The 22,161-nt window shown below is 44.5% G+C and overlaps 1 protein-coding gene across 1 annotated transcript; it reads right to left on the minus strand.

The window, feature by feature from the left end:
* Window positions 1-10,185: 10,185 nt before the first annotated feature.
* Window positions 10,186-15,005, minus strand: Arl11 (ADP ribosylation factor like GTPase 11). Its single transcript, XM_055617437.1, has 2 exons — window positions 12,264-15,005; window positions 10,186-11,616 (listed from the first exon to the last, which is right to left on the minus strand). Exon 2 carries the CDS (start codon window positions 11,519-11,521, stop codon window positions 10,991-10,993), a length of 531 nt encoding a protein of 176 aa, XP_055473412.1. The 5' UTR covers window positions 11,522-11,616; window positions 12,264-15,005; the 3' UTR covers window positions 10,186-10,990.
* Between the last annotated feature and the right edge of the window lie 7,156 nt (window positions 15,006-22,161).

Here is a 22,161-nt window from a genome sequence, read left to right on the forward strand (position 1 = left end):
CTTCACACTGGCTGTCATTTGGTCCCTACCGGTTTGCTATGGCTGCAAGGGAATTAGAACCCCTTAGATGGTCACATTTATAGCCATCATCCTGTCACTCCAGAGTGACACCCTGAGACCCTGCTTACCCTGCAGCTGAGGATAACACTCCCACTCCTCATCCCATTCCTCCACGCACCCCACCCCCGCCACCGCAGTGACTTCTCACTTCTTACCTGGAAAAGCCTCATCCTCCTGTTACACATACTTTGCTCCTCCCCTTCCCTCCTCCCAAAATAGGTTTTTGGTTAAATGAGAACTTAGTGTTTACCTTCTTATGACTATGCAGATGTTAACAACCGACTACTTAGGGCTTTAGGGTTATATCTCCTTTTTAGTGCAATACCTTCTCCAAAACAGGTTACAATTTCCTCTCTTTTTTTCCTGCTTAGTTTTCTACCTATGTATCAATAATTCACTCCAAACTCTATCAAAACTGAAACCTTGGGACATGTATCAGGCCCTTGGTTCATTCCCAGGATTGGAAAAAAGTCACCTGAGTTAGTTGATGCCTCATAGTCACAGTCCCAGCTCTTGGGGTACTGAGACAGAATGTGCTGTAGAATGAAACTCTGTCTCAAAAATCAAAGTGGCCGGGGCGATGGCTCCATGGTGAAGAGAACTGGCTACTCATCTTGGTCAGGATCCAGGTTTGGCTCCCAGCACCCATGTGGCAGCTCATCAACCATATGCAACTCCAGTTCCAGGGGACCTGATGCCTCTTCCAGCCTCTGCAGGCACAAGCCATGTGCTAGACAACCATACATGGGAGCAAACACACCTACATTAAGTTAAATAAATTAAAAATAAATCAAACTGAAAAATGTACTGATATAATTCAATAAGTAAGGGTTTGATAGATTAGAAGCCATTTAGGAAACAATAGTTCTCCTGTTCCATCCACACTAATTGCCTTGGATCACTGCACAGCATTGTTCTGAAAATCCATTGACTTTCTCTAGTATTGACTTTGGTGTTAGCTGGATTGCTTTCTTCACCTTAGTTTATTTGTCTGAGGAAGTATGGGAGCATGTGACTCTTAACCCCAAAGATGGGAGGAGAAGGGCCACAACCCAAATTGTCATGCTAAAATAATTAAAACAAGGTTTTTTTGTTGTTGTTGTTTTAAAATTTGGGCTGCCTCCTCCTAAGGAGGGGTTCAAGAGATCAGCATTGGAAGGGAGGAAGACAAGGGGTAGGGGGGTTCCAAATGGGGGAGATTTGGAAATAGGCAGGGTTACAGGAGCAGAACATAAGCAGGTTAGTCATAATGACATCCTGAAACAAAGACATGATTGCAAGATGGTCATGTAGTCATAACAACCTTTAAAACAAAGGTACAGTTTCAAGATGGTTATAACTTTTTGAAACAAAGACATGGTTGTCATTTCCTGGAACAGGCACTACAGAACCATTTGTGGTTAAGGTAGAGCATAGCCCAATCCTTGAGAAGCAGAGGTTTAATCATAAGCAAGAATAAACCTAGTTTATCTTTACCATAATATGGTGTTTAAGGCTAAGATTGAAGCAGGCTGGTTCATCAGTGACCTTTCACATCTGAAAATTGTCACTGTCTGTCTTCACAGTGGATTCGTATTTTGATTGGGTATAAAATTGTAGTCTGAAAATCATTCTCCTTAGGCTGTGTGTGTGCTCTTATTTTGAAATGACATTAGACTCATAGAGAAAGAATCAGGTTGTGCAGAGTTATGCCCAATGGCTTTACTCAGCTCCCTTTGTGCTGACATCTCACACAGCCACAGTGTATTGTCCAAAGCAGGAAATTAATTCCCATGTGCTTTCCTACACTACAAACCAGTGCTTTCCTACGCTACAAACTAGTGTCTCCAAAAATGTCACTCTGCTTTTCCAGGAGTCTACATTGTGTGCAGCTGTTGAGTCCTCTAATCTGGTCAAGGTTCTCAGTCTTTGTTTCTTTCTTTCTCATGTCTTTGACATTCTGTAAAATGACATGTGGATTTTTTTCTGAGGTTTTCCTCATGGTTAGAGTAAATTGGATTTGGGGCAAGGACACAGCCAAGGCATTGTGACTTTCTCTGTACATCAAACGAGGGAAGTATGAAGCCTATGAGACTTGTTACTGGAGTGAATCAAAATTCCTGGATAGGTGCTGTGTTTACAGAGGCCAGCTGGCTAATTAGAACCTCAGCACGATGGAGAGGTTGAATATTATGGGTCTAGAACCTAACCATAGTTTCTTTTGGGCCATCTCTAACTGACTAAATAGCCATTCCTTACTCTGTTCTGTTTTAGATTTAGCAGATAAATCCAAACCTACTATCTTGACAGATAAAAACCTTTAAAATGTATTAGGAAAACTTAGTTTCCCACCAGCTGAAGGGCTAAGGGTGTATCCAAAATCTATAACAGTTTTCCCAGCTTGCTATCACCCACCTAATTTGATGTATCCATCAATGTATTTGAAAACTGTCTTGGTTTATGGCTTTGTTCTGTTATCATGAAGTTCATGAAGTTGCTACCTCACTAGAGCATGGCATTTTGGGAGACCGAAATTTATGTTTTTGGACCATGGTCACTCATATTTGGCACCAGAATAAACCATGTCTTTCATTCCTTTGAGGTAAAAACTGTTTCTTTTATTGATGCTGGTGGTTCTGACCTTAACCACATGGTTGAAGTAGTTTCTGCATTTTTCTCACTATAACATTGTGACAGGACAAGACAGTGCAGATTTTGTGTTCTTGTATTCTTGCTGAGGCCAATTTAGGTTTTAATTAGAGTTTCATCTCCTCAATGGAGAATCCTGTGGATTCAATTCTTGAAACCCGGAGGTCAAATGCCACAGCTAACTTAGCTTCTGCTGAACTGCCTCTTGGGCAGCAGAACCCCGCCCCCTGCAGCTAGCTGCTTCTTTCTTTCTCTCTCTTTAAAATTATTATTTTATGTACACTGGTGTTTTTCCTGCATCCATGTCTGTGTTGGGGTGTCAGATTCCTTGGAACTGGGGTTACAGACAGTTATAAACTACCAAGTGGGTACTGGGAATTGAACCCAGGTCCTCTGGAAGAGCAGCCAGTGCTCCCAACTGCTGAGCCATCTCTCCAGCCTCCTAACTGCTTCTCTTAACTTCCATTAAACTGCTTGTTTGAGCAAAACCCTGAAGTTGTTGAGTGCGATGCCAGGATGTGTTTTTGTTGTTGTTGTTGTTGTTTTTAAAAACTCTTTTACACTAAACATCTGGCACTACACTTGGATGCTGAATACCCGATTGGTTACAGACTGCGTCTAAGTGGTCATGTCTGTGGATTTCCTAAAGCAACAGTTTTGGGGAGTTGTTTGTTTGCTTGCTTTTTAGACAAGGCCTCATGGCCTAAGCTAGCCTCAAACTTGCTATGTAGCCAAGGATGATATCTTGAACTCCTCATCCTCATACCTTCTCCTCCCAAATGATGAGACTAAATACCTGGCCTAAATTATTTCTACAAACAGTAGGTATTGTTGAATAAACTTTGAGATTGTACAGGTATCCAGTTTATCTACGAACTTTCACCATTGAGGAATCTTACCTGCAACAGTTATTACTAGGATATTTCAGGATGATTTTCTGTTACCATTCTCCCTCCTTTTATACTTAGGAATTGGCATTCTCATGAAAGGTAGAGCCTTCCTTGAAGTAGAACTTCATGGGCTTAGCCACTCAATTATTGCCATGTCAGTATTGACTTGGAATTTATCTGTATTTTATCATGTGGATTATAATTCAGGCTTGCTGTTCACATTGTCACTAGGATTTTAAAGGGCTTCTCATATTATCCGTTGGAGTTCAATGTTATTGTTATTGGGAATTTTGATGTTATTTTGATAGGTATATATTTTTCTGTATGAAAAAAATGAAAATGGGAGAAGGGAACAGTACTGTGTGCTCTCTATGGATATGTTCAGGGCTTAGTATCTTGGGACCTTCAAATGCCAGTGTCGACCTTCATCTAGTCCGGATCTCACGCCTGGTGTGCGGCACAGGTGCTTTCATCACACACGAGGGCTAAGTAGGAAAGGTCCTAGCAGCCTCTGATCAGTTCTCAAACTTCCTCTTATGTCTCCAGTTTCCTATGTGCTTCCTCTTTGCTCACCTGGGCAGAGAGGAAACCACCAACATTCTGCTTAGCAACAGAGGAGCAGTTGTGGCCAGAATGAGTTGAGAGGATGGCCTGCAGCCACTCTCCATTGAGACTTTCCACCAGTTCTGTTTTCAGACCACACTTTGGTTCTTCCTGTGGCAAGTCCTGAGAGCTCCTAACTTTGGAATCTAAATTCTGTGTCGTATGAGAGTGTGGTCTCTGGAAACATGCCTCTGAAGTTCAAATGATGTGTGGGACTCACTCAAGTTGCTAAATGTCTCTGTGTCCTGTCTCCAAAACCAGGGTGGAAACTTCTCGAGTTTGGGCACATTAGATGGGTAATGCTGCCTCCCCTTACACCGATGTGTGCCACAGGGGAAGTCTGCTGAGCCCCACATACAGACGCAGTGTGCGCGCCTTAGGGCATCTGAGTGTTGGCTTTTTTGTCCTGTGAACTGTTTCCACACACCAAGATTTCACTGATCATTTCCCTCTTCTGCTTTTTTGGCTCTTATGACATTTTGTTTCTTTTCTTTTTCTTTCCCCTTCTTGCCTGACTAATAAAGTTCGGGGAGAGAACACAATCAAATGTGTGTATTCATGTCACTACTTAGGCTAAACCTCAGTAGCTTTCTTTCTTTGACTTCCTTGAAGACAACCCATCCCCAACCCACCCCCATCCCAAATTAGGTTAGGCATGAATAACCGTGTGCTTGTCTTCGCAGAGGCATGGCAGCCTCAGAGTGAGATCTGGCCCCTTTTTCTGCTACTATCTACGTGGCTGATTTCAAAGAGCCGGAGGTGGAGCTGCACAGGAGTGTCCTGCTGAGTCATCCCTGGCTTAAATGAAACCAGGCCCAAGTTGAGGCCACATACTTGTGTAAGAGCCTTGTGACCCAGCTGTGGCTGAACAACCAGCAGACGCCCTCCAGCAGCCATCATCTGACTGCCCTGGAGAATTTCACCCCCATCTTGCCTAATAGGAGCGCTCTGTGGTATGCCCATTCTTCTGTCTGGGCCGTGGGAGGAAGAAAAAAAAATAGGGGAAGTAAGAGGGTCTTAGTAGGCAGACCTTTCAGGGCTGACTGAAAGCTTAGTAACTTCCACTCAACTGGAGAAAGCAAAAATGACTTTCAGAGACAATGTGTAAGTCCCTAAAGACATCCTAGATAAAGATGCTAAAAAAAAAGGACAAAGACTGACAGCACATCAAGTTTGAGGCTAGCCTGAGCTACATGGAGACTATGTTTAAAAAAGAAAACAGAATACCCTCTGCTTATGTAGGGCTGAAATGTTTGTAACCTTGAGTTGTATGGCATTAACACTTCTCTCTCACCCCTAAATCTTACAGTGTGCCTCATAAGATCACGATGCCTGCCGCTCTCCAGCTTATCATATTTATTCTAAAACAAGTTGGGTTCTAGAGAGTTCCAAGGTTGAGGGGGGTGATTCACAAGGAAAGGTTGGATTACCAGATGATGATGATACTCATCATCGTCATCAGTGTGTGCGCCTGAGTGTTGGCACTCTTGCTGTTCTCACCTTCCTACCATGGCTTCTGAAGCTCAGCCTGAGGTGCTAAGCAATTCTTCCTACTGAGCCATCTTACTGATCCTTTACTTTTCATTTCTAATGCGTTGTAATATCACACGAGTAATAGCAGTTAATTATTCAGAGCTAGAATTTTAAATGCTTAAGTGTCTTCATCCTTATGTCCTTTGTATGTAACGGGATTATTTGTACATAGATGCTCATGGAATATAAATTGGTGAGCTGGAGAGATGGCTCATGACTTAAGAGCTGGTGCTGTTCTTACAGAGGACTTGAGTTTGGTTCCCAGCACCCACTTCTGGCAGCTCACAGTGGCCTATAACTCCAGCTCCAGAGGGTCTGAAAGCCCTCGTTAGGTCTCCATGGGCAGCTGCACACACATGACGTGTATACACACACAGTCATGGACATGTACATAGAAACATTTTAAAATCTTTAAAAGAATACAGGTTAATGAGATGAATATATTTTCTCAGTTCTCACAAGAACCTTCCCAGTAACCTTCTGTTAGCTTCCCATGAGCCAATAGCTGCTGAAATGGGCTAAGCAATCTTCCTGGGGTACCTAGCTGGCGGGGAGTGTCACTGGTTTTGCATTTATGAGCCCTGTAGGAAGAGAATCCAGGGTCAGGCCTTAGTGCCTGTGAATGCCTTCCTTGGCTGAGGTCAGGGCAACTCCTAGAACTCCTAGAACTTGCTGATCACCCACTGAACACGCTTGGTCTTCCTAACACAGAGCCCTTCTAAACCTTCCTTGGTTCTCTAGGACACTCTGTGGCCTTGCACCCTTCTTTCCCTTGTGAGTGAAAGGAAAAGCTTGCAGATCTAGACGCTGTTGCTGGGGGTGGCGGGGAGGGTTAGCATAATGGGAGTAAGACTCCCACTGAGCAAGACAATTTGTTAAGTTTGAGTAAGCATTCAGCTAGGCCTGGGCTCACAGTAGGCCTAGAGTTAGCAGTGGTGGACAGGAAGACAGTGTCCTCAAGGCAATGATGTCAGTTCCCCAGAAGAAGAGCCTGATGAAACCCATTTGTCATTCAGAGTTCACCCTGGACTCCTCAGGCACATGAGGGTACCACCACTGTGACCTTAAAGAACTTTACTCAAAGGAAAACAAACTTCTATCTTGAGGACAGGGATGGTTTGCAGCTGAAACCTAAGTCAGGCTCCCTCTCCTCCATAGAAACCGGGCGTCCCCCTTCTTCCTTAATTACACCCCCACAGCTCAAAGCTACATGGATGCTCACCTACATTGCTTTTTATAAAGATTCGTATAAATATAAAAGGGAACGAAGAAAGAACTTAAAATGACAAGCCAATAAATATTGTATGAAAAATAAGGATAAGGAGAGTGAAGTATCTTATATTCAACAGAGAGAATCAATCCTCTCCCACCACTCCTTCACACTTTTTTTTTTTAAGAAAGGGTTTGTCTGTGTAGCCCTGACTGTCCTAGAATTCACTCTGCAGCCCAGGCTGGCCTGGAACTCAGAGATGCACCTGCCTCTGCCTCTCAAGTGCTGAGATTAAAAATGTCCACCACCATCACCTGGCTTCTCTCTCCACATTTAAAAAAAAAAAAAGACAGTGTTAGTGTTAGGTACTGAACCCAGAACCTGCTCTAAGGGACTTCGCACTGTGTGGCTTCTAGCCATGCCTTGCCCTGGGTGACTCCATTTACAAGCAGCTATAGGCTGTACTTTGATTGCAGATGCAGAGACAAGTACTGGCTCTAAACTCAAAGTGAATTGAAATCATCTGGGTTGGTTGTGGTGGCCTTTAATTTCAGCACTCATGAGGCAGAGGCAGGCAGAGTTCAAGGCTAGCCTCATTTACACGGTGAATTCCATGCCAGTGATGGCTGCATAGTGAGATTCTGTCTCGAACAGGCAAAATGAAAATTGAAACCATATGAGTACATGGAGAGATTTAAACCTTTTCAGAAAAACCAGACCCAAGAACTTGCTGCACATATCAGACCAAGGAAGGGTGAGTGCTACAAAACTGAGGACCGACAGACAGAGGACATCAGCCAGCCTGGCGCTTCAGCTCCACATGCTTCCTCGGGGCTTAGTTCATCAGTCCAGTCCAACTGTTGTCTGGCCTGAAGGTCCTGTGCCTCACCTCGAACCTTCATACCCGGATGCCTTAATATCTTACCTAACAGCCTACTGTGGCTCTTTTTGTCTTGTCAGCTCTCTGCCTCTGCTTTCTCTTGGAGGCATCTTCAGCCTTTTTGTAGCAGTGCTGTTATGTGTGTGTGCGCACATAAGAATATAATGTGTGGCTGAAATTAATGTCAATCTTTAAGACTGGATAGAAGAGGAGGCTCAGCCATTAGGAGCGCTGGCTGCTCTTCTGGAAGACCTGGGTTCAATTCCCAGTAGCTCACAACTGTCCGTTAACTCTAGCTCTAGCGTATTTGACAACCTCACACAGACACACATGCAGACAAGACATCAATGCACATTTAAAAAAACATAGAAGAATCTGTGTTTGCCAATAGCCATTAGCTATTAAGGGCAATCAGGACTACTTGGCAAATTACAGCCAATGAAACAGATGCAGTCAGTTATGAACTTCCTCGGTAAATTCTGAGATTGCAAAAAACCACAAATGTGTTTGTTTATGCTTTTGACATTGCTTGCTCTGGGGCCTGTCTTACCAGTGCCACCCCAGGAGCTGTAGACTGTTAGCAGGATGGGACACAAGGCTGTCTCCTCACCCGAGGGCTGCATGTGAGCTATTTGTTGTGGAAAAGCTCAGGACTCCGGTGTTCTGCAATAGGACTGAGCTTTTGGGAATCACTCATGTCTTGCAGAGTTTGATCAAAACTCATGAGATCCTACACTGTAGAAAAATGATCTGAAACATTTTGCAAGCAAGATGTGGAGCTTCGTGGATCCCTCACCACAAAGGCCAATTAGTACTTTATTCAGAGAGACAAGGAAGCTGTTTAACACCCTAAAATCTGCTTTTCACCATCCCTCTACCAACAGTCTTTATGGTTAGGGGATGGCGAGGTGGGTAAAGACAGGTCGTCAGTCAGTCACTCCAGAGGTCTGTTTTGCCTGTCTGGTCTGGTGGCCAGCATCTCTGAGACTTTTTGTATCTCTTGCCATTCCTTGTACCCTTCCCCCATTTTGTAATGCCTGGGCCCTGCCACTTCCTAAAATGTTGACCCTACTTCTCTTCTGCCAGTATCTAACTTGTACTCCTTCAGGAGCATTTGGCCTGGGAGGGCTAACTCAGAACAAGAAACCGTTTCTAACTTGTAGATGCCACGCTATTAATAACACGCACACACCGGGCTCCTTTTCACAATATGGCGCACAAATGTGCCTTTATAATACACATCGCAGCAACACCCAATCTGTCCCTCCTGTCCCCCTGTGGTAGTGAAACAGAATTGTTGCTGTCACCAGGATCCTCAGATCACAACTCACCTACAACCCGTAACCCATAGGGAACAGTTATTTGCTGGTCGGGTCCTGTTTCTTCACTTTCTTCCTTCATCAATCCTTCTTTTTCCATTTCTCTTTCTCATTCTTTCTTTCTTTAAAAAAATTATTTATTTTTATTTTAAATGCATTGGTGTTTTGCCTGCATGTATGTTTGTGTGAGAGTGTCAGATTCCCTGGAACTGGAGTTACAGGAAGTTGTGAGCTGCCATATAGGTGCTGGGAATTGAACAGGGATCCTCTGGAAGAGCAGCCAGTGTTTCTAACCACCAAGCCATCTTTCTGACCTTCTTCCTTCCTTCTTTCTTCCTTGATTTCTTTTTCACCCCCCTCTGTTTCTTTCTCAGGGCCTCACTCTCTAGACCAGGCTGACCTGGAACTCACAGAGCTTCAACTGTCTTTTCCACAGTGCTGTGTGGCCTCCACAAAAGAGAATGGTTTATTTTTGTTTTTCACACACACACACACACACACACACACAGAGAGAGAGAGAGAGAGAGAATAATGTGTGGCTGAAGTTACTATCAGTTTTAAGACTGGATAGAAGAGGAGGCTCAGCCATTTAGAGCACTGGCTGCTCTTCCAAAAGACCTGGGTTCAATTCCCATCACCCACATGGTAGCTTACAACTGTCTGTTAACTCCAGTCCCAGGGGATTTGATACCCTCACAGAGACACACGTGATATACTCTCACAGAGACACACATGTGATTTAATCTTACTCTCTACATGTTTTTCATCAAAATCAACTCTTCTAATCTATTTTCTCCTCCTCCTCCTTTTTGTTCTTTTATTTGCAGCTCCTGCTGGACTTCAACTCATGGTATTCCTCACATCTCTGACTCCCACACATTGGGATTATAGACAGGTACCAATGATCTTTACAGTTCCTGCACCCCCAGTCCAATGCTGGAGATAAAAGCCGAAACCACGTGCATTCCAGGCACTGAGCTGTATCCCAAGTTGATCTGTTGAAGACATTTAAAAATATATTTATTCATTTGGGGTGAGAGATACATGCTTGCCCTAGTATCTCTCTCTCTCTCTCTCTCACACACACACACACACACACACACACACACACACACACACGCAACATGTATACCACAGCACATTGTGGAGGTAAAGGACAATTTGCAGGAATCAGTTCCCTCTGGGGATCAGACCCAGGTCTTTAGACTCAGCAGCCATCTGCATTACCTGCTAAGCCATCTTCCAGGCATGGTTTTCTAATCTTTAAGAAAAGATGTATGCTACAAAAGACAAACTACCACTTGGAGTGCTAGCTTATTTATTTATCTTTACAACATGAGATGGATGTAGGGCAGGGAAGAGTTGGACAGAATTGGAGAGCAGGATAAATTCTAGAAGGCTCCAGGGCCCTGTGGACTTCTGTAACATTGTGGGAGCAGACCAGCCCCTCTCTGCTGCCAGCTCAGATACTGTGAGAGTGATACTGGCTCCTGTCCAAAAGCCAGCAGGAGAATCGCTCCTGGTGACAGCAGTAGGTCCAGGTGACCCTCAGATACAGTTTTAAAACCTCTTTTAGTTTGTACATTTGATTCTCAATTATTATGTCACCAACTTTGTTACGTTGTTGCTTGGTATGGCCTTGCTACATGAAGTATATTTGAGGATAATTATATTCCCTTGAAGAACAGTTGGTTTTCAGCATAACTGCCATAAGTCCTGAGAAGAAAATATTCTGTCCAAGAGAAGAATGATTTCTAGTGTGGTAACTTGAGCTTCACTTTCCCGAGGATCGGTTGGCTCTTGCTGTTCATAGCAGCAGGGGTAAGCCTTTCTGCCTGCTCCTGCCCGCAGTCACAGATCCTGCATTTCAGCAGGATCGCGGCAAGTGCAACAAGCTCTGTAGGGCTTCCTGCAGCCCCTGGCCCGTGAGAGCACTGCAGGCGTGGAGCTCCCAGGAACGGTCTTGGAACCTCTCCAGGCCCAGCCTATTTCTGATTTCAAGCAACGGTAGAGCATTGGGCACCTCCTGCTTGTTGGCCAGTACCAGGAAAGGGATGCTGGCCATGTTGGGGTCTTCCAAGACTTCTGTGAGCTCAGCCACTGCCTCAGGCAAGCGGGCTTCATCTGTGCTGTCTAGCACATACACGAGGATGTCCGTGCCTTCCAGGTAGTTCTTCCAGGTAGCCCTGAGCTGGGTTTGTCCCCCAATGTCCCAGAGAATCAGTGGCACATGTCCAGGAACCTCAAGAGGCTCTACATTGAAACCAACAGTGGGTAGGGTCTCCACCAGTGGGTTTCCTTTCAGTTTGTACAGGATGGTGGTCTTGCCGGCGGAGTCGAGGCCCATCATGACCACCTGTGCTTCTGCCTTGTGACCTCTGGAATTCACAGAGCCCATGGTACCCCCCCCCCCGATAAATCCTTCTGCAGAAAAGCTGGGGAAAGCTATCCCTTTCTGAGGAAGTGCAAAGCCACACGTACAGACTGAGCGCCCTAGAACAAAACACATCATTTCAGGGAAGGGTTTCAGACCCAGAACCGACCATTTGAAAGGTCCAGGATGTGAGGGAGGGTGAGTCGCCAGCAGCTGACTGTTCTCCGGCTGGGCTGAAGGACTGCCTGGAGATAGAGAACTCAGGCGTCCTTCCTAAAGCAGAGGCCAGATGAAGCTGCCTCCAGACCCCCATTCAGAAGAGGCTTCAGAAAGGCTTCGTCAACACACAACCCGAGGCCTCTGACCCTCTTGTTTTCTTCCCAGAGCCTAAACCCAGAAGTGGCAGCACACCGCATTCCAGGCGGAGTGGGGAGGCCAGGGCAGCTTCTTGGAACTCCTCCCAGGAGCAGACCCAGGCCTCTCTGCTGTCTATTGATAATCACTGCTGGCTAGGGCAAATTTGAGTCAGAACCAAGAAGTATCCTATACCATCCAAAAGGCCTCTAGAACACCCCGAGTGGTTTTTGGTTTTTGTTTTTTATTTTTTTAGAATTCTGACCTTAAGGCCTAAGAACTGTCTACAGCCTAGGGAGAGGCAGGAGAAGGCACAAAGCACTCCTAGGAGTGTGCATCCAGTAACACTGAAGGGAAGTGAGAAGCCGTGTTCACGCCTGCAGTGGAAAGAGAGAGCAAGCAATAAGGTTACCTCTGTGTGCGTCTGGGCTGAGGCAAGCGTCTCCCTCTGCCAGGGCTCTTCTCCCAGGCAAGCTGCTTTCTGCTGGTCCCCAGACGGAGGCATGAAGGAAGTGCAGTGGCTGTTGCAACTTGTCCTTTTCCTGCTTCCTTTCTCAAGTGCTTGGGGCGGGCATCCTCTGAATTTGGGGATGTCTTGAGACATTTCAGCTCTCCGGTTGTCGGTAGATCCCAGCACAGCACCAGATCTCCTTTCCAGCAGACCAGCGCCGAGGCCCGAGGGGACTGCAAAGCGCAGAGCTGTGCCCCCTTCGGCTGCTTCCCCGTGCTTTGCCTGACTCCTGTGATCTCCCTGGGGATTCTGAAACACAGGCCTTCCAGCACACGCTTTTCTGCTGGCTGGAGGTTCTTTGATTTGCAAGACTCTGAAGCTTGTCAGAATCAAAATGGAGTCGGTTGGCAAGCCCCCAAATGAGGAAACAGCGAATCAATGAAAAATAAGGGAATAAAGGAAGTGATTTCAATATGCATTGCTGATAAGAATATTTATAAAAGACTCTGCCAGAGCCATAACCTTACGCGCACACACGGGCATGCACGCGCACTCAGACCCTGGTGGTGCGAAGATGTCTGCCCGCCACCGTTTAATCTTACACTAGCACCACCCTTGTTTTTTTTCTTTGCACCCTAAGATGGTTTCACAGTAGTGACGTAATGCTCTTGGACGATGTGGGGGGTGTGTACGAATGTGCTCCTTAGGAGTGGGTCACACTGGCGTGTGTGCTTTGGGGGCACGGGGATGTGTGTACCCATGCGTGCTCCTGAGTCCCTGTTTGTGTTCACTCCGCTCCCTGAGTGAGGGCCTGAGACTCTCTACCCTGCTTCATGCCTCCCCGACTGGCAGTGGTTCTCTGCGCCTGCTGCTGTGACATCTCCGTCTTGGTGGAGCGATGCCCTGGAAGGGCAAGCAAGAGTTGACTGCCTTCATTTGCAGTTTGCTTAGGCTGGGGATTTTGTTGCAGCAAGAAACAACTCAGTCTACCTAGTACTTATACGTTTATTCAGTCAACTTTAAAAAGAAACAAGATTACCTTGGTGATGTCTCAGGAAAGAAACGCCAGGGAAAGGTATTGTCAGAGTCTGTGGCCATGCTGAAGCAGTTCGGGTAAAACACTGGTTAAAGTCCGGCAGCTTTGGAGCACATGTGGTTCGCAGCGGAATACGAATAGGCAGATGCCCAGCAGCGGCGCTGGTTGGTAACGTGACGTCCGGGCAGCTGGGAGGGGGCCGTGGCTTCTGATCGCACCATGATTCTAGGTCTGTTTCCAGCTCCTCCTAGGAAAGTTAGTTAACGCTATTTACCAAGTTCTCTGGGAGTTGTTTTCGTGGGGGCATGGACCTGCCTAGTGACGAGGTAGAAAGTCATAATAGAAAGTCCTGAGTACACACACACACGCACACACACACACACGGAGAGAGAGAAATACTTTTTCACCATAACCGCAAACAGCATTGTGCACAACCCAATACCTTGTTGTTAATATTTTTTCCTAGAAACTTTTATTTATTAGGTCTAGGAACAATAACTATACTATTCACTTATTAATTCCTTCATAATGTTGTTAACATATAGCTTCAAAAAATTACCTCTTATTGTTTGAGATTATGATTTAATCACACCACATTCACTTCCTTCAGCCCTCCCATAAACTTCTCCTTGCTCTCTTGCAAATTCATTAATTGTTGTTATACACATATATGTGTATACATATATATTCCTAAATACATAAATAAGTACATACAAACCTTCTCAGCCTATTTAATGCTACTCACATATATGTGTGTTTTGGGGGATAGCCGTTTGGTATTGGATGACCAGTTAGGGCGGCCTTCACTGGGAAAGTCTCCTTCTCATTCCCTCAGCATTCCTTACTTTCGTTCTATGTGAATGGCCGAGGTCTCATGCTTTTTCTCTTATTCATGTTCGCATTTCTGCTGGTGTTTTCTTTGTTCAGCTCGTGTTTAGGCAGTCATGTTCTCTGAAAAATTCATATATGTATACAATGATCTTGTTCACAACCACCCCCGCTCTTCCTCCCCAGTTATTCCCACCCTGCCCATCACATCTTTTCCCCAACTTTATGTCCTTATTTTATATTTATTTTTAAGCTCCAGAGTCCACTCACTGTCGCAGACATGTAGCAGTGTGGGTGAGTTCTCCCACTGGCGTGTGGGCCTGCCAGGGAGTAACCACAGCCCGTGGGGACCCACCAGTGCTCACGCTCCTGCCCCAACTGCTAATCACAGCTCCTCAGCTGCGGGTGGGGCCTCAGGAGGCCCTTTCCAAATCCATGCTGGAACTTGTATGTGTGTACATGCCACATGTGTGCTAGCGACTGAGGAGGCTTTGCACAAGGTCATGGCCCACAGAATTGACTGATTGAGACTCAAGTGTGCTCACGGAGATCAGAGACCCTGTGGGGTCTGACCTAGGTTTATACATGATAATGGTTGTGTATCTTGGTGTCCCTAATGGGGGGAGCAGGGGCTGTCTCTGACTCTTTGCCTGCCTTTGGAACCCTTCCTCCTACTGGGTTGCCTCTCCAGCCTCGATGTGAGAATATTGTAGCTTCTTACTCCATATTTAGATGATGTCCTGGGAAGGCCTGATCTTTTCTGAGGGGAGGTGAAGGGGAGGGTGGACCCAAGGAAATATAGAAGTGGGGAGAGAGGATGGGGGAGGGGAAGGAGAGGAAACTGCAGTTGGGATGTTATATATGAGAGAAGAATAAATAGAAAAAATTTTAAAAGCTTTCTGTTGTAAAAAATAAATAAAAATAGCTAATAATTTTTATTATTAAAAGCCTATGATTATTACAGTGGTTATTATTAAGCCAATACCAGATCAAATAAAAGACACAGATACCTGTTGTATTTAAACAAGCCTTATTTTACCTGGGACTGGGCAAACTATTACCTTGTTATCTCTCAGCCAAACATCCCATGACATTTGCTTTAATTATTCCTGTCTGTATTTCCCATGCAGTATCTCCATAAACATTTGGCCACGCTCTTCACCTCCATGCTGCTTCGCTTCATGCCGTTCTCACCTCTGCCAGCCCACATGATTCTTTACTGATCCCACGGTGGCTCTCCCTCTGCCCCTTCCTTTTTCCTTCTCTGTCTTTCTGTCTCCAAAGCGCACAGACCTTAGGTCCGTTCCTCACTCTGCCCTGCCCATGTGTAGGCCTTTTCTCCAGCCAATCAGGGAGGCAAGGTTGCACAGCAACGCTTGGGGCGGGTGAGTGGATGCTTGTAAAGACAGCAAGCAGATCTTGGGGATTAAGATGGTTGACAGTCACATGCAAAGCACCAGAGCCGGTTGTTACAGCTGTCTACGCTGTTAGGAGAATTTGAGGGCACCATCGGATGTTACCTGTGAGGTGAAAGGGCATGTTACACTTAACTGCATAAGCTAACGGGAGGGCTAGGTACAGTGAGAGTGGGGGAGCTGGCATGGAGCTGAGGGGGAAGGAGTGCTCAGGCTGAGGCCAACTAACAGGCCGACATTTTGCCTTTGGACTCTTCCCTCTTCTCATTCACTACTTTCCTCCCAGTTGCGGCCCTGAAGCCTCTTGTCAGCGTTCTCCTTTTCCCAGTAGAGAAAGGGAGCTTGGTCACATGGTGATGGATCGATGACTTGTACCAGACTGTGGTCTCTTTTGGTGGATGCAGGGAGAAAACAGAAAACAGCTGTGATAGGCACAGCCTACATTAACGTCATGGTCCACAGGCTCTCGATGACAATCCTCGACAGCATCAGTAAGAAGACTTGAGACATTTAGATGAATCAGCGGGTCGGGAAGTCACGGACTGCTTCACTCCTGAAGTCCTCCTCCATTCTGATGCCTCCCTTCCCTCTTTATCTCCATTTTAGGAATAGCCGGCGAATCTTAAATGGATTCCATCTGACAGAATCTAATCTGAATAAATTAAGTTTTATTTGCTACAGGTTCATTCATGTTCTAATGGCTAAAGCAAGAAAAATAGGAGCCATGTTGAAGGGGCCATCTAAATGGGTCTCTGTCAGCTGTTTCCATGGAGTCTTTGTGGGAAGGGTGAAGCGCCCACAGAAATGCCGTTGATTGCAGCAGCATCTGGCTCCCTGTGGGAAACTGTCTTATGACACCTCTGTCCTGTGACCCTCAAATTGAGAATGTGAGAATTACGGAACTCTCAGGGGAAGGCAGCAGGAGTGAAAAATAGACCATTGTTGTCAGTCATTCATGTGTTCTGAATGACAGCCAAGGCAAAGACGAATGTGTGGCCCGTCACAGTAGAGTTCTATTTGATCGTAGGACAGCAATCTGAATATATATACCAACGTGTCTGTTCACACATCTCATGTGCTGCATCGCCAACAAATGCTAGGGACTTCTGTAGAGGAGTTCAAGGGAAATGTTCGCTTCTTCCCAATTACACTAGAAAAGATGGAATGGTTTCCTGGGGCTGAGCACATGACTTAGCCTAGGGGAAAATAAGTTAGAAAATATGAAATACCATAAATACTATCAGAAATCAATGAAATAAATTCCATGCATTAATTGAGGGGAGTCAACAAAACTAGAAGTTTTTTCTTTTGAGGAGAAAGATGCAAAGAAGCAAATGCCTAGTACTGACTATTCATCCTCCTCCTTTCACCAGTTTATGCTTTGTTTTTATATCTTTTTGGTATTTATTCATGTACTATTTTCCCCTTTTCATTCCTTTCCCATTAATTTGGAGGTTAATTGTGTTGAGTTTTACTCTAATGATTTTTACACGTATTTGTTCATGTATTTTCCTTACAATATATACACCTAAGTGTCTGTTTTATACACAGACAGACACAAACACACACATATACAAGCCAACAGTATTAGGCTTGGAATTATGCACGTGAAAGTTGGAATGATCACTACAGTACCCCTCTCCTCCCAATGTTTTGAATTTCTTACTGATGCTAACGTTTCTTCTGCCTTATTGCCAAGTTATTACTGTCTATACTACTTGATCTCTTTAATCAGTGTTGGTATTTGCCCATGTTTAAACCAAATATCTTGTCTCCATCCCAAACTACCTTTTCTGACCATTAGCTTGGTCTTGTTGCAAGACTGACAGATGAGACCAGCCCCCAAGTTTATGAGGAAATTCTACAAGAGCCAGGCATGTTGTAGAGAGGCGGTGTGAGATGTAGAGTACAGTGGAACACCATGCAGACAACTTGGAGACTGTATTCCACCTGTTCCAGCCTCAGCCTCAGTGCTGAGTCCACACAGGCCGGGGCAGACCCTGGGAAACACAGCCCTGATGCCCTTGTGTAAGTCCCCAGGAAACAAGTGCTAGTTTCAGCCCTTCGCTGTCGAAGACTGTCACCCAGAGAATTAACTGCCAATGTGAAAAGGTCTAGATTCATCTCAGATGAGAGTCCTAACTGGGAGGATTGCCCAGATCACATTGGCCTATGGGCATGTCTGTAGGGGATTTTCTTGGTTGTTTGTTGTTGTAGAAGGGCCCAGCCCAACTGTGGGTGGCACCATCCCCTAGGCATTTGGTCCTGGAGCATAAGAAAACTAGTTAGGCATGGCCCTGCAAGTGAGCTAGAAAACAGTGTTCCTCCATGATTTCTGCTTCACGCTCCTGCTGCTCTGACTTCCCTCTGTGACAGAAATGGAAAGAAACCCCTTCCTCCTCTACACTTTTTTGTCGGTGTTTTAATCACAGTAACAGATAGGAAACTGCAACATGTTTAATCCAAATGGATAACAGACACTCAGGTCTTCCAGAATTTGTAAAGAATTGTGACTTTGGTTAAGGGAGGACAGAACTTCAGATCATAGCTAGTTTCTACAATAAGAAGCCAGTTTTGAAACCCAATCATTAAAAAAGGAGCCATAAAACTCCCCCCAAATAAAATAGGAACATCTTAGATTTGCAGGTGAAGTGCCAGACCTTAATCATTGGAGATAGGCTCTGTCCTTCTGGCCATGAGGGCAAATATGAAATTGGTGACTTTTCCCCTCATAGTTGTAAAAACAGTGTAGACTACATGTCTAAACCAAAACATTTCCTCTACACACTTTACCAAAGCTACAGCTATCATCTCTCAGGAAGTGTTAAGGCAGCCATTTTAACCTGCATATCCAGTTCTCTTGTGCTATGTTCTATGTTACTGCTCCCGCAGCTCTGCCACAAACAAAGCAGACAGCCTTGGAGCTCTAGAGAGCTGGAATAAAATACCCTCTGTCTTACACAACAGATGAAGGTTCACTAGGAAGCAAACTGGAGCTCACAGGAGTACTATCAGCATTAAATATGGTCTTTTGCTTGCTGCATGATTAAAACTGTGGTTCTCATTAAAATATGATCTCATTTTCCTCTGAAAGGTTAGATTATTTTGTAAGCTTAGTCTGCCCCTGTTACTTGTGTGTTTTGGTTCCAGGCCTCTGGCGGATAGCAGAGTCTGTGCTTGGTCAAGCCCCTTACACAGAATGTTATCATCCTCGTTACAGGCTTCCTCATTTAAAATATAAAATTCCAGATAAAGTATATAACACAATGGAGAAACTGTGTAAAAGGTGTTCTGTACTGTGCTGTTCAAGAAATACTGACTAAAAAAAAATTGTACATGTTCATATCACATGTAATTATAGGTTTTTAAATGTTTTAAAGTTATTTATTTAGTATTTATGTGTGGGTGAGTGGGTATACACATACCATAATACCTGTGTGGAGGTCAGAGGGTGATTTTCAGGAGTGGATTCTCTCCTTCCACTATCTGGGCTCCAGGGATTGAACTCAGGCATCAGGCTTGTCGACAGACACCTTTACCCACTGAGAAATCTCACAGACCCAATGATAATTTTAAAAATCATTTTTTTTATTTGTGATTTTGTTGAATTAGTGTGTGTAGAATGTATAAATACAAATGGCTAGCTTTTTTTTCCAATTAAAAAAAAAAAGCTTGTTACTGGGCTGATTTACTCATGTTTGATTACAAAAGAGGAAATAATATTTCCAGTCTGTTAGCAATTTAGTTTCAGGTTTTGAAATATGTTCACTGAATCATTACTAACATTGTAAAAAAAAAAAAAAAAGCAAAACCCTTTAAGCCAATAATGTCAAGCAGAAGTTATGGCACCAAAACAAAACTTGAAAGACAAACATGTTATAACAGGTCTCTTCCTGGAAATACAGTGGGTTCTAGAACCTAACCAAAGTGTGATCAGAGCACATGTGTATGCAGACAGAGCTGCAGCGAGACGTACTAGCTACAGCTTAAAAAACCTATCAACTACTTGTAGCTTACCACAGGGGTTAAGCTTCAGGTCTCCTGAATGAACAGATTGAGTGCTCTCCTGGCCCAGCGCAGTCGGCTGCTTCAAATACACTCCAGTTTTTGTCTCTTTCCACACAGACTATTTGAACTATTTGTTAACACAATGTGGAGTCTCGCAACAGGCTGACTCTTATCCTTTGGCCACTTCATGTGGAGAAAACTGATTTAGTGCTTCCTCAAATATTTTATTTTCTTAACTTTTAGCTATGTTTTTATTCACTTTCTCAGTTAACATTTTTGGTCAGGGTATATAATATTGTCTTTGTTGTGGCATTTTTCACTGTGCCTTGCTTTGGCTAACTTCATCCTTGCAATAATCCCCCTTGGCTTTCGTGTGTGTGTGTGTGTGTGTGTGTGTGTGTGTGTGTGTGTGTTAAAGAAAAGTCCATGTGTAAGAGAGTATTTCTCTCCCGATACTCTCTCATTTCTGCACCCCACCTTTAGAAATCCCTCCTCCACACAGCCCCTTTCTTGTCACCTGAAATGTGAGTCTGTATGAGGGAGAAAACACACATTGCTTGTCTTCCAGTGTCTGGGTTATTTTATTTAAACCACAGTTTCTAGTTCATCTGCTTTCCTGAAAATGTCCTGATTACATTTTTCTTTAAATCCGAATAAAACCTCATTGGTTATAGATACCAAATTAAAGAGCATATTGGTCTACAGATGGTCATTGAGGGCGTTTACTGTATTAGTTGTTGTGAATCGTGCTGAAGCTAGCTGGATCTGCAAACACCTATGTCTACTGACTTGAATTCTGCCTGTCAGCTCCCAGGAGTGGTATAGCTGGCTCATACGATAGCTCTATTTTTAGTTTGAGGAATCTCCACACCCATTTGTGTAGTTGCTGCGCCAGTTTACACTCCCACCAGCAGTGTGTGAGGGTTCTCTGCGGTCCACAGCCTCACAGCACCCCCTGTCCTTTGTTTTCTCAGTAATAACCTTTCCCATTGCCATGAGATGGAGTCTTAAAGCAGCATTTCCTTGATTGCTAGGGATTTTGATCATTTTTCATGTTATTCAGTGCAGGGAACCATGGAGTTGTCCTGGCCTAGCTGCCTTGAGAGGCTTGTATCATAGGTTTTTCAGGTTAGAGTCCACAATACCTTCCAGTTCCTGAGAGACTGATGCCCTCTGTCAGGCAGTGACACATTCAGGCCACTTTGTATCTCTCTGTGGGTTCCCTCAGTGGTCAAGGAAGCATGGAAACTTGGCAGGACAACTTGTGTGGTCTTAGACATTACTCTGGATAGCTTGTGAACATCTTTCTGTCCTGGCAACTATAACTTGTATTGATCCTGACAATTGCCATTATATTCTGTTTCTGGTAAAGGTACAAAAAAATCTGATTGCTCTCAATAAAATTGTCACAGCCTCAGTTGTGCTGTGGCTCCTCCAGTCTGGCCTGATTTAATTTCTTAAAGCCATATCATGTGACTTTGGCCTGGTAAGTAAGCGTAAGAATTTACAATTCAATTATTTTTATTTTCCTTTGGGAGTCTTCTGTTCAGTTGTCTGTTTATTGATCTGAGGTGGTATTTTGTGTGAGTGTGTACACGCATGTGTGAGTGCGCATATGTATATGAGAGTGTATATGTGTATGTGTGTTCACATATGTGGAGTTGCACATGTATGTAGGTACATATGTGTGAGCTTATAACCGGGAAACATAGGTCAACCTCTGCTTTCATTCCTTGGGTGCTGTCTACCTTGATTTTGGATGTAGAGTCTCTCACTGGCCTGGGCTTGCTAATGAACTAGGTTGGCTGGCTGGTGAGCCCCCTTCCCTGAACTGGTGTTGCAAATGTATTCCACCATGCCTGGAGAGTTTTACATGGTTTGGGGGCATCTACTTGAGGTCCTTGTGCTCGCTGTACAAACACTTTACCAACTGAGCTGTCTCCCCTGCCACTTGTGGTTGAGATCTTAAGCTTCTTCATGTAGTCTAGATACAAATCCCTTGCCAGATGTGCAGTTGAGAAGATGCACTCCCATTCATCCAGCTGTTGCTTCTCTCTGCTGATGTTTTCCCTTGCTCTGAGAAGATTTTTAGTTTCATGTAATCACATCTGTCAATTCTTGCTATTACTTTGTACTTTCTGAGCTGCTGGTTTCCTTGCAAAGCCCTTGCTATATCTTGAAATGCATCACAGAGATTTCCAGTCAGTTTCAGAGTTCTACATCTGGATCCACAGGCAGCTGGAAAAGAGAGTGAGCCACTGGGCCTGGCTTGGGCTTTGAAGCCTCAAAGTCTGCTCCCATTGACACACTTTTTTCCACAAGGGCCACAGGCACTCCAACAAGGCCATACTAGAAGGTTAGAAGATCTTTCTCAAGTAATGTCACTCCCCTGTGACTAAGAATTCAAATATATGAGTCTGTGGAGGCTCCTTTTATTTAAACCACTACAAGAATCCTTTAAATGATAATTGGGGGGAGAACAGAGGGAGGAGGAGAAAAGGTGTTCAAATTATTAGCGCACAGGAGAACATTTCAGATTTAAGCTACAGCAGCAGTAAAAGAAAGCCAACTA

Source organism: Psammomys obesus, unplaced genomic scaffold, assembly GCF_907164565.1.
Source record: "Psammomys obesus unplaced genomic scaffold, mPsaObe1.curated_primary_1811, whole genome shotgun sequence".
NCBI lineage: Eukaryota > Metazoa > Chordata > Mammalia > Rodentia > Muridae > Psammomys > Psammomys obesus.